This window comes from Eleutherodactylus coqui, chromosome 13 (assembly GCF_035609145.1).
Source record: "Eleutherodactylus coqui strain aEleCoq1 chromosome 13, aEleCoq1.hap1, whole genome shotgun sequence".
In the NCBI taxonomy this organism is placed as follows: domain Eukaryota; kingdom Metazoa; phylum Chordata; class Amphibia; order Anura; family Eleutherodactylidae; genus Eleutherodactylus; species Eleutherodactylus coqui.
In genome coordinates, this window is record NC_089849.1 from 59098896 (window position 1) to 59112280 (window position 13385).

Below are 13385 nucleotides of genomic sequence, written 5' to 3' on the forward strand. Positions count from 1 at the left end.
CTTCTTCAAACATTTCCTGTCGCTGCAAATAAGAATTGTAAAGTGCTGAGGAGGAATTTTTGGCCATTCTGCACTGCAAACATGTTGCAGTTTATCGATATTTCTGGGATACATTGTACGCACAGCTTCTTCAGGTGATGCCACAGCACCTCATTGGCATTAAGGTTCAACTTTTGCCTTGACCATTTAAAAAAATCAAACAAAAAAAACTTCTGCCGTAAACCTTATTTACATGAGCGTATATCGGTCAGCGTTTTTACGGCCGGGCGATATACGCTTCCAACTGAGCAGTCGTTTCCCCCCCCCCCCCTACCAGCTCTCTGCCCCTCTCCTCCCCTCCGAGCGGTTTGCAATGGAAGTGGGCGGGATGAGGGCAGAGCTAAGCTCCTGTCCACCCCCTTGTCCGCAGGCAGCAAATCTTAGCCCAGCCCCCTTCCATTGCAAACGCCAGAGTGGAGGAGAGAGGCAGATTGTTGCCTGATTGTTTGCCGAGTTGTCATTGGCTGCTGCAGCCTATAATATGCCGTATACAGGCTGCCGCTGCAGCCTGTAAGCATTATGTCAGAGTGGAGACCCGAGCTGCCAGTGGGAACTTTTTGGAAGTGGTGAGTTTAAGCTGGTTTGTTATTTTGGGGCATGGGGAAGCTAGTTTTAACAACAACAAAAAATAACTTGAAAAGCCCCTTTAAATTAGAGCAGAATGTAGCTGTATTTTTTTGTTTTTCTTCGCCCTACCTGTAGAGAAGACCTATTAGCTTTTGGTGCAGTCTACGAAATGCTTTAGGCCACTTTCACATGGCAGTATTTTGCATCAAGTCTCTGTGGGTCAAAAGCAGGAATGGAACCTGCACAGAGAGAATGTATAAGGCTCAATGCACACGGGCATATTTGCACTGCAGAATCCAGAGCGGGCGTTCGCCTCCCCATCCCGCAGCAAATTCTACCCATAGACATGCTTTGCAAAATTCTTTTCAGTGCCCATGAGCGGGAATTAACTGCGATTTTCCACTAGTAGGGGAGAAAATCGCAGTATGTCCTATTCTATTGTGAGCCTCACACGGACGGCTTCCATTGCAGTCAATGGAAGCCGTCTGTCTCGTGACGAGTCGTCTTGGATCTGCGCTGTGGATTTACTTCATCGCCGGCGCGGCATTCTCTGCACTGCACATGTGCGCCGGTGTGCCAGCCGGCACATCAGCAGAGCAGAAAAAAAGACAACATGACAGGTACACGGGGATCACTGCCAGGGCACAGGGTCTCATTCTGCTGGGAGATCTCGCAGTCGGAATCCGACCCGGTCACCTGCATTGGCCTAAAGAAGAATAAAGATTGCATCTTTTTGATTTAAACCCACTCCTAGTTTGGGTTTACGCCGCATGCACACAGGCACACACAGATTCCGCACGGATTCCCCCCTCCACTGCTGCTGGCGATCCTGCTGCCCAGTCCGAATTCTTTTTCTTCTGTAATGCAGATGTGCCGCCCGCACACATGCGCAGTACAGATTTCCCTGCGCCGTGGCCTAGGCGATGATGCAGATCCGTGACACTTCTGCAATGCTCAAAGTTTACTTTTGAAGTGGTGCGGCATGGACAGCTTTTATTGACTTCAATGGGAGCCATCCCTGCGTATCCGAACTAAAACCGAGCACGCTTTGATTTTATTTTCAGCACATAGCGGCCGCAAATCAAATCTGCTTCTGTGCATGGAGAAAGAAATCTTCACGCACATCTGTGGGCACATTGAGCAACGGAGCGCCCGCACTTGTTGACAAGCATGGGATCCGCTGCTCCATTTGCTCCAAGTGCATGAGGCTATAGGCTGTTCTGGATGTTGGCTGTGTTTTATGAGTTTTAAGTGCCCACATATTGCAATCACCTCTTCAAAAATAGTCCCTGAATTTGGCACTAGAAGACTGAATTTAAAGGGGTTTTCCAGTGAAATACTATTGATGACCAATCATCAGGATCTTATTGACATCAATGGGAGCCTTGCCTGCAGTTACAAGCTCCGGCCACTACATGGGAGGTTGGCGCGGCTCAAATTGATTTCCGCTCCGACCTCTGTGTATTTGCGGCACTGACAGCATGCGCCCGCACAACTGATCGATCAGGGGCCCAGATAGGTGATCAATAGTATTTCACTGGAATACAAGAGGGATCCTGTAGGTGGAGAATTTGTTACAACATTTGTGATTGGATTTTGCTCATTGCAAAGGAAGAAAGCTGCTGCAAAATCCACACGTAAAGTTAAGTTCAGACATGGGGGAAACGTTCTGCAGCAGATTTTAAAGGAGATGTCTCGAGGCAGGAGTGGATTTTTTTTTTTGCCCAGTCCCCCTAATTAAGCATACATTACTAAGCCCCCCTGTAAATGACTTTTCTAGCTGGTTTCTACTTACCGTTCCAGCGTTTCAGCAACTTATAAAAATTTTCCCAAGATGGCCGCCGGCTCTTTTCCCTTCGCTTGCTGCAGCCCGACGTGCGCGCTCCCGAGACGCTACCAGCTGTGTCTCCCTGACAACCAGACGCCCCGCAGCCGCCGACCGGCCCCTTGGAGTGAACACGGCCGACCAGTCACCCACCGCCAGGCAGCAGGTAACCGGCGCAGCCCCCCCCGGCACAGCGGCAGCCCCCCCATCGCAGCGACAGCCCCCCCCCCCATCGCAGCGACAGCCCCCCCCCCATCGGCACATCGCAGCGACAGCCCCCCCCCCCAGGGCAGCGACAGCCCCCCCCCCAGGGCAGCGACAGCCCCCCCCCAGGGCAGCGACAGCCCCCCCCCCGGCCCATCACTTACCAGGACGGCGGGACAGCTTCTCCGGACAGCTCGGCAGCTCTGCACCTTCCTCTAACAGAGGATGGTACAGAATGGCCGCTCCAGCGCGCTCCCGAGCAGTGACAGCTCGTCTGCGCATGCGCAGAAGAGCTGTAGCGGGGAGCACACTGAAGCGGCTCGTGCTGAAAGGAGAAGAACGGACTGCGCAAGCGCGTCTAAAAAAGCAAGCTGCCAGCGAATTTAGACGGAACCATGGAGACGAGGACGCTAGCAATGGAGCAGGTAAGTGAATAACTTCTGTATGGCTCATATTTAATGCACGATGTATATTACAAAGTGCATTAATATGGCCATACAGAAGTGCTGAACCCCACTTGATTTCGCGAGACAACCGCTTTAATGCAAATTATCAAAAAGCAATCTGCATTTGTGTTATTAGTGGTCATTAAACCGCTTGTGTCATCAGAGACACCCCTTACAGACTGCACCCCCAGCAATGGCCTTTCCTTACCAGATATTCAGATCAGTGGTGGTTTATGTTCTATATGCATGCCTCCTGTTTGTAAGTGGTGGCTCTATGTCCTGCCTTATAATAGGTAACCCTCCTATGTGAGATCCATATACCCCAATACAGCATATGGACATGAACTGTCTGCTCACGATTTGCGGTTTTGTAAAATCCGGCCTAGAATACGTTGCAGAAACCTGCGGCCAACCCTCACCCTCCTGCCACAGATGTGCAGTTTCATACACTGCAGATATACTTCATTTCATGAGACTAATCTTCAAGGAGCTATCCCTTGTGGAAACCACATCAACAAGTGACATGTCACCTGAGACGCAAGTCTGTAATATGGCTCAACTGGAAGGCCAGTTTGACACAGATTTTACAAGGATTTTGGTTCCAAAACTCTGCATGAACATCCCCTGGAGAGTTAAACGGGTTTCCCAGGACTCTGATGTTCATACCCAATCCTTTGGATAGGACATAAATATCTGATCAGTGGGGGTCCCCCCCCCCTTGGTAGCTCCACAGATCAATTGCCTCTTCTTGAGCCAGTTACGTGAAGCTGCCTATAGGGATGCATGGCCGTCCGCAAATTAATTAAAGCATGTGGATTTGATTTGCAGACCTTCTGGTCCGGAAAAAAAATCGTAGCATGCTACATTTCTGTGCGGATCCCGCACTGACGGATTCTATTGAAGTCTATGGAAGCTGTCCGATCCACAGGAAAGGAGGAGTAAAAAAAAAAAAAAAGTTGCGGACAGGAGGGAGAAGACCCGGACAGGTACAAAAATGTCCTCAGCCACAGGCAGGGTCCGCTCCCGCTGCGGGCTCCCATGGGCGGAATCCAACCAACCGTGGACATGAGGCCAAAGTGTAAGACACTACAAGCTGTTCTGACTAGAGCACTGCTCATGGGGGCAGCACTGGTCAACCAGAACAGGTGTAGTGTCTTACACTAATGAAGCGTTTATTACAGCAGACACCCAGCAGCGACAGCTCAGATCAGAGCTCGTGGGAATAAGCCCTAAGAGTGGTTCCATACGGGCGATAACATCGTGCGATGCGAGAGTCAGTAAGAAAGCAGATTATGAAACCAATTATTTAGAATGGTTTCCTTCTTATTAGCGATGTTTTCACTGATGCGATGTTAAAAGAACAATAAAAATCGCGGCAATCTCTACTTTTATGTGATGTGTCCATTTTTTGAGTCTCCCGTGTTTCCTTATGGAGCCTACTTTTTAATCGCATTGCAGCACACAAACCAGCGATTTTAACGTTAGAAAGTCCTATCGACTTTTGCTAAAAAAGTTGCACAAGAAAATCATGAACGGCAGCAATAATTTAGCAAGAAAAAAAAATATATATATATATCGCAATCGCCCACGTGGAACTAGCCTAAGGCCCCCTGCACACAGGTGGAAATTCCGTACTGAGATTTCCCGCAGAATTTCCACCGGTGCCCGCCTGCATAGGATTGCATTAAATAACACAATCCTAGGCAGATGGTTGTGATTTGTCCGCGTGCAAATACACACGGAAAACAAATCGCGGCATGTTCTATTTCTGTGCGGATCTCGCAGAGGCCTGCACAGAAATGTCAGTGGTGACGGGCCGGCTCCTCTCTGCGTATGCGTGGCTGGCCAGCAGCCGGCACACAGCGCAGAGAGGAGATGCTGGAAGCAGGTAAGCCGCAGGCCTCTTCAGGGGCACGGATCCACATCCCACTTCGAGAATTCTACGCAGCAGGATCCGACCTGGCCGTCTGCAGGCTGCCTAAGTAATTCAGTGTACTATCCTAGCAATTGAACCATAACATCTTCCAATTTCCCTTGAAGGACTAAAAATAACATCCAAAAAAATGCAATAAAGCTTATAATTTAAAGACAACTAAACCATCACTGAAAACGGCCAGATACTTACTGATACAAGAGGGCAGATAGCTGCATCCCCTCAACATCTAGGCGGCTAAACGAACAAATGAGGGAGGCAATTACACCTGCGAGGGACACCGATGAGACAGCCACTCACACAGCCTCTTAATATAGAGGGGGTGGCTGCTTGGTGTATACTCCTGTACAGTGTAGATACAAAGTGCCAGACCTCCTGATACATGTAGTTCACCATGCAGACCAGCATCCTATTAATGACGCCACAATAATTTGACGGGTTGCGCTGCACCTCAAAAAGTGAACCAAATTGGTACTGCCACCCTGGGCTCCCCCGGCGTTTAAAAGCCGCACTGCATGGAAATAATAGATAATAAATGCAAGGCATTAATTGGATTTTGGCCAAAAACCTGAGTTCACAAGCAGATAGTCAAGGCCCCTCGTGTCTTGTGAGTCCCTACACTAAATATAAATGTATCACAGAAGGGAAAATATAAAATCAAACAATCACAGAGAATGGCCATATACTTCCTGATACAGGAGGGCAGATGGCTGCATTCCCTCAACACGCAGGCGGCTAAACTGCCTGACGAGGGGGCCAATGACACCTGCGAGGGACACTAATGAGACAGTAATTGGGGATGCAGCCATCTGCCCTCCTGTATCAGGAAGGATCTGGCAGTTTTCAGTGATTGATTTTACATTTTCCCTTCTGTGATACAAAGAAGAAAACAGAGATTTAAAAAAAACAAACAAGCAAAAAAAAAAAACAACAACTCATTTTTCCCCATAAAACCCTTTTTTAAATGGATAAAATACCAAGGTAAATGTATAAAAGCCATACAATAGGTATTACATCATTCTAAACGCCAGACAATAAAAGCATTGTTATTTATCGCACGGGGCGAACGCCGTAAAAATACATTTTAAAATGCAAGAATTGCTTTTTTTTTTTTTTGTTCGCCTCCCAAAAGATGCAATGAATAGCAAATATATTGGCTGGTCACTAAGGGGTTAAACTCTTAATTGTTCTCACTGCTGTGTAAGAGGAACATGTCAGCTCCCCAGCAGTGAAAGGGTTCCAGTCTGCAAGCTACAAGCGCCCTGTGTGGGTCCCAGAAGGGAAGAATCCCACCAGCTGCATATATACAGAAGTATATAGATGCAGGTCCTGCAGTAATGGCAGCGTGCACATGACAGGGGGCAGCACTCCTGCTGGAGAGTCCGTCTTACTGCCTCGCACTCGCCTGCTCTGACTCCGCCCCTCCCAGACTGGGGCCGGATTACTGCACTGTCATGATGAATAGAAGCTTTCTATCACGGCCAATCAGAAGCTTGAACGTCACCTACTATGTGTGTTCCAAGCCTCGTTCTGCTAACCAATCGGGAAGATGCATCTCTGGAACGCTCCTCCCTTACAAGTAGCAAGGACTGTGAGCAGTGTGATACATAGCTAGAGACACTGGAGAAGTTGAAGGAGCCGGTGAGTCGTGCAATGAGCTGTAGAGCAGAGTAATCCTGTAATATTATAATCTCCAGTCTAATAGATCCAGTTAGTGTTATGTAATCACATAGACATGCAGTATGTCCTGTATGAAGTCAGTGCTTGTACCACAGTGGTCCCCTATGGGGAAGAAGATTTGTGACAGTTGCAATGTTCCTGACCTTAGTAGTGAGTCGAGCTCGGCTGTAATACCGGAGACAACCTATAGACTGGAATGGCGCTGTTGTGCTAATACTGTGCAATGCCTTTCTGACAGCATTATATAAGATTGCTGCTGGTACCAGTATAAAAGTGGCTGCGCATGCTTGTTTATTTCAGTGGGCAGAGGGGTATAAGCTGAGAATAAAGGATCAGGCATGTCGAGGTGTAATAGAGATCACCAGCAGAGCCTGTGCCCAAAAATCCAGGTACTGTTTGGTTACTTCTGCCATTGACAATGCACTTCCCAAGTATCCAAGAGCAGGTGGGGTTTTGTAGTCCTCCAGGTAAGTAATCTGCATATCCCATTAAAGGGGTTGTGCCAAGTTATAAAGTTATCCACTATCCTGTGGATAGGGGATAACTTTATGATCAGCGGGGGTCTGACTGCTAGGACACCCACCAATCCCTACAATGGTGGTCTGGTCGGTCCCAGAGTGAATGAATAGTAGGTCACACAGACGCTTGACTGCTTTAGTCACTTTAACCTTTTTCAATCCAATTTTGGATTCAGTGTTTTCTATGGGGCCTTCTCCATCTGCCATTATACAATGGCGCCGTCTGCTGGCTAGAGCCGGTACTGCGGTATGTGATATGCCGGAGAGGGCCCCAACAACCAAACGGCCAGTAATATGCAGTAAGAATACCCTGCCGGACGTCTTCTGACCGGTGCTGTACAGCCTTCAATCAGAATGTCTTCAGACATCAGACAGTGGATTGGAAAGGGTTAATGATAGTGCCAGAGATTGCCAAAGTGCTTGAATGCAGTAATATCCAGCACTATCATTGAAGTGAATGGAGCAGCGGCGTGCCTGTGCGACCTATGATTCATTCACTTAGGGACCAGCAGGACCCCCATTGTCTGTATCAGTGAGAGTCCCAGCAGTCAGACCCCCAGCGATCCTGGAGTTATCCCCTATAACTTTCGCACAACTCCTTTTAAGTAAAGATTTACATTCTACACAAGTGACAAATGTCAGCTACAGAACTGCAGTGATTGGCTGAGCCACGGTGCTCGAGAACCAATCAGAGCCAGCACGGGAGGCGGGGTTTTGAAACCCTTGACCATGAAGCGCTGGCTAAGACTCCAAACAAGTGCTGGGGACCTACGGAGAGAAGTGCGGCGGAGCTGACAGCGCCTGTTAGGTCATGTATTGTGTTTTGTTTTTTAATGAGCAAAAGAACGCTACAAAGTCACGATATCGCCATGAGAAAAGAGAGCCAGATTCGATGAAAAGGCTACTCTGCCAATTTTCCAATTATGAAGGGTTCAGTGGATGCGGGTTCAGTGGATGCACGTATGAAACTTGGGGGGTTCAGTACCTCCAACAAGGGTAACAACCGCTGATCTAAAAGCTCCCCTACACTCAATTTGCCATGACTATGCAGTAAACCAAATCCTGTGTCTTCCTGCCGTATTTTCAGTAGCCCATAGAGCGCTTCCCTAAAGGCCTGACGGTAGTAGTTTAGTTCCCGTGTACTTGTCATTTGCAGGTAGACTGAGGGCTTATTCACATTTGCGCTAAGTTCTTCTGGAAAACGGCCCCCACATGCCAAACGGATCTTTCTTATCACGGAACCAAAACGAACTGAATGCTCCCCGTTGACTGTAATGGAGTCCGTTCGGTTTCCTTCTGGCACTTTACAAGCCGGAATAGACTTCTATGCAACACCCGTAAAGTGCCGGCCATGGAGGTTCTGAATGGGACATTTGATGCGACTGTGAACAAGCTCCCGGTTTTGGGTGGATTGGAGATTTAGTTTATTGCATTCTTACTGTTAGACATTAATAGTTGGAATAAAGAGGGCATTGTTGGGTTATTGCCTTAGTCTGACCAGCTTATTAACTTCTTAAGAAGTCATATTTTTGCATGTGTACAGCTAACCTAGTGAAGCGGACACTAATCCTCAAATATTTCCCTCTTTGTCTTGATCTCCTAGTGCTGGAGTCTGTGATTCTTGGCTTCCCTCCCAGATAACTTTCTGACAACCTCTGCAGTGTTCCCACCTTCACGATGACAATAGGCACGCTGGGACTTAGACTTTCTTCAGCCACTCTGGGTATAAAGAGCACCTGTTACGCTCTCTGACAAGTGAGACTGGCCGCATACTTCTACAGCGCATCCTTGCTACTTTCTACAGTGCTTTTATTTTAGTTTTAGCCCCCCCTAGTTACTTTTGGAAGCTGATACTATTACACTTTTGAGTGGGTGGTCCGAGTCATTTGCTGACATGACGTTTGATTGACACTGGGCAGTGGAGACCACCCACGTGGATGCGGCTGTGAAGGTATGCAGTCCAACTCGCTTGACATAGGACATGACAGGTTTTCTTTAACCCATTAAGGACCAAGTGCCGTACACATCTGGCACTTGTTCCTGTGCTTTCATCCCGCACCTTTATAAAAGTATGGTGTGGGTTTGAAGCTCCTACAATCTAGCAGGAACAGGTTTGGTTCTCAGCTGTCTCTTGACAGCTGAGGACCCGAAGGAGAAGACAGAGGCGGTTTTTACCTGCTTCTGCCTTCGTTTTCCAGCCTACATAGTACTCATTGCCAGCTCCCGCATGGAACTGGAAATCGTGTGATCACCGGCGACCCTTTGCATGTCAGAACTGCAGGGTCAAAGCCCAGCTCTCACAGTGACTATTGTCACTACAGGGGGCTGTTTTCCCTGTAACTTGGGCTCCTATGGATGCCCCAGCTACGGTGGCAAGCTGAGAGAATATATAAAAACAATGCCCCCCAGAGGTTTCATGCACTCATTGTCAAAAACAAATTGTGCACCTAGAAGGTGTTGTTGGGGCAAAAGAAACTTTCTCTGTGTGATTGTACCGTTGATATAAGTAAGTGATTACAGTATTAGAGCAAAAGGAGAATTTATTGCAGAAAACTGAACCCTTGAGGGGAGGCTCTAGTATCCTGTTATCCGCCACTAGCATGGATACAAGATGTGATACGGATTGGCATGGAAGCTCTAGTCCCCTGTTGTACCACCTCTAGCATAGATACAAGATTTGATACATGGAGGCTCTAGTACCTTATACCGCCTTGAGCTTGGGTACAAGATGTGATTGGGCGGGCATGGAGGCACTAGTACCCTGCTGTACTGCCTCTACCTTGGATACAAGATGTGATATGGGCGGGCATGAAGGCATACAGGGTCTTATGGTTTTCTGCGGCAGATTGCTCCACATTTGCTGTAACTCAGCCTCCAGATCGTGCAAACTTGTAGGCTGTCGAAGTTGGTGTCTCAGATGGTCCCATACGTGTTCAATTGGTGATAAATCTGGTGACTGGGCAGGCCATGGGAGTGTGACAATGTTGTGGAGACATTCCTATGACATCCTTGCTTCTTGTCATGAGAGGAACACACATGGCTGCAGGATGTACTGAACATATCTCTGAGCTGTCATTGCCCCTCGTACCACTACTAGGGATGACCGGCAGGTTGTATGGAATGCCCCCCGCCCCCAGACTATCACACCAGCAGTGGGGCACTGGGCCGCTCTACAGCAAAGGCATGATTGAGGCGCTCACCTCTAGGTCTATAGACACAAACATGGCCGTCATCAGGGCGCAAGCTACACCTGGATTTGTCGCTGAAGACAACCTGGTTGCACTCCGAGGCAGTTCATTTTTGTCGTTCATGACTCCACTGCAAACAGCGGTGACAGTGGGTGGGGTCAATGGCAGTACATGTAATGGGCGCCGTGAGACCAAATGTCCTTCAGCCAAACGCCTGGAAATGGTTCCGACAGACACGGGTGTAACGATGGCGCCAGCTCTCTCTGGATGGTGGACAATGAAACCGTTGGAGCTGCTCGTGCTTGTCGGATGATCAGGCGATCCTCTGTAATGGTGGTCTGTGGAGTGCGTTCTAGGCCCCGTCGCCTTTTGTGTGTGTGCCCTCACACATCCATTGGTTCCAACACCTCCTAACAGTGTGATTAGAACAGCCCAGGTGGCAGCAATTCGTCGATACGACCATCCAGCTTCTCAATATCCAATATTGCTCCCCCTCTCAAACTCCGTTAACTTGGCAAAATGTCTTTAATTGCATCGTAGAGGCGTCTAGTGGTCAACAAGCTCTACACAAGCAGTAGAAGAGGTCCACTACATATAAGTAGCCTTAGAGAGCCTTTTATATAGGCCATGGGTGGGAACCACTTTTAGGGTCTCAGGTGGTAAGACCGTTCGTCTAATCACACCACAAGTCTAATCATTTGCATATCTGCCAGAGATGTAACTGAATAACGAGTTTTGTAGCAAAACGACAGCAATTTCTAGATGCTTGAACTGTATGACGTCATTGGGGACATAGTTATTACAAAAAGTTCTGAAAAACAAATTACAAAACTGTGTGTAATATAATATATATATGACGGCCTACGCCAATATAAACTGTCTCCTCATCTACTTCATAATCTGAAACTATGCAAATTATATATCAAAATGGCGAACCTTTTCCTGTATTCTTTTTTTAGTGTAAATGTAATCATTTTAACCCTTTCCAATCCACTGTCTGACGTCTAAAGACATTATGATTTAGGGCTGTACAGCTCCGATGTTGGAAGACATCCTTCGGGGTTCTCTTACTGTATATTGCCAGCCTCTCTACTGTCAGAGCCTATCCAACCTGTCACCTCATGCAGTACTGGCTTTAGCCAGCATATAGCGCCGTTGTATAACAGCAGAAAAAGAGTAAGGCCCCTAGGAAAACCAGGATACTAATTGGACTGGAAAGGGTTAAAAGTCGAGAACGATAAATTAAGAAAAATATATATTTCCTTTTTGTACACATTACTACTAATGAAACAAAAAAATCGAAAACCTTTTCAGCGGAAAAAAGGTATTAAAAAATAGTCCTATATATTACAGAAAAATGCATCAAAAATGGTCAGCCCAAGTAAAAGAAATTAGGGCCATGAAACCACCACATGCGTAAAATCCCTAAAAAGTGTCTGGTCCTTTAGGAATGCAAGGGGTAATTTGTCGGTCAGTGTGTGGATATTTGTGTTTTGTTCATTATGAGGGTAGATTAACCAGATGAGTGTGCTCTTTAATCATGCCCACTGTCCACTAGATGCATTACGTCTAATAGTTGTTCTTAGTCGTTCACGACCCTCGGCGACCCTAGAGGCGAGCTCCATGTTTTTCGGTTTTGCACTGCTTCTTTCAGTTGTGTGATATCCATGCCAGTATCCGCTCTGATAGTATCAGCCACCGGGTCCTTTAGCGGCCGGGTCTTTTGCCACTGATCTGTCCAAGCATTATAGATTTTTCTAGTGACTCTCGCATTACATGGCCAAAATACGTGAGCCTGAGACGGGCCATCTAGGCATCCAGTGCTGTGCAGGAGTCATTCCTATACGCCGGTCCCAAGCCCACATAAATGGGGAGGGTTAGGGAAAGAGCTGGCGACCTATCCTGTAAAAACCTCATCTTGGAAATCCTAAGAAAAAGCTTTCTAATAGTTAGAGCACCCCTTTAAGAAATCTATTTACATAGCATGATTTGTGTAATTGTCTCAATGAGAATACTTAAGAATATGTTTTGTTTAAAGCCAAAACCTAAAAACTGAGTTTTGACTAGATTCAACCCTATTTTCCTTCAAATTACACTCCCTGGAGTCTAAAACCTGGTATATGCTAACACATCTTCTCTTCTTCACAGCTTCAATATGGCTGACTTATGGGCAGATGTATATGACGATGCAAAGCTGCTTGAGGAGGTAGCCCCCATTGCTATGGATGCGGCCCTTCTGCAAGGAGTTGTTATGAGAACGAAAGAAAGCCCCAATTCATCCGATGTAAGTAATGTTGCTCATTAGGATTATGACTTTTTTTTACAACCTCCTAGTCCTGTATCCTAATTTGATGTACTTTTGCCCAAAAACAAAGCATTTCATTGTTATGAATTTTTTTCAGAAGGTCACCCCAAAATCATATCATTGGATATACGGATGTATAGAGAGTCTATATACATCCAATGATATTTTTGGGGTGACCTTTTCTGAAAAAATATTGAAATAACAATTAAATTATTTGGTTTTTAAGCAAAATTACATCAAATTAGAATACAGGGATATGAGGTGGTAACACAAAACGCTATAATCCTATTGCTTAAACATACTGCTGTTTAATGGTCTGCTTGGTCAGTGAGCAATGTGGGGCCTTGTTCACATCTGTCAGGGGTTCCTTTGGGGGCCGCCTTTGCAGATTCTGCTAAACTTACCAGAAATCAAATGGCTCAGCATGCTGCATTTGTACGCACCTCATTGTGTCAGGTACTGGTAGGGGTGACAAATCTAAAATGCTTTGAGAATAGTTGCGGTCCGGGAAGTGGGACCCACACAAATCTGGCATTGTTGGCCTATCTTAAAGGGGTTGTGTGGTTGCAAATTAGTTTTTACAATTCAGTACAACCAGTAAAATAATAAACCCAGTGGTGCTTAATCGTCCTCAGCCCCTGCGATTCGGCTCTGCAGCCCCGTGGTCGTCCCAACCTTTG

The 13385-nt window shown here is 46.9% G+C and overlaps 1 protein-coding gene across 2 annotated transcripts in view; it reads left to right on the forward strand.

Annotated features, from left to right (window-relative positions):
- The window catches only part of GSS (glutathione synthetase), a 30072-nt gene that overhangs the window by 1323 nt on the left and 15364 nt on the right, over positions 1-13385 (forward strand). The window contains exons 1-2 of one of the 2 annotated variants that reach the window (XM_066586631.1): positions 6554-6655; positions 12549-12684. In XM_066586631.1, coding sequence (XP_066442728.1) covers positions 12556-12684 — 129 coding nt within the window. In that variant the 5' untranslated portion in view covers positions 6554-6655; positions 12549-12555. Of the gene's footprint in view, positions 1-6553; positions 6656-12548; positions 12685-13385 lie in introns of those variants that run through there. The other variant, XM_066586632.1, reaches the window with a different exon arrangement.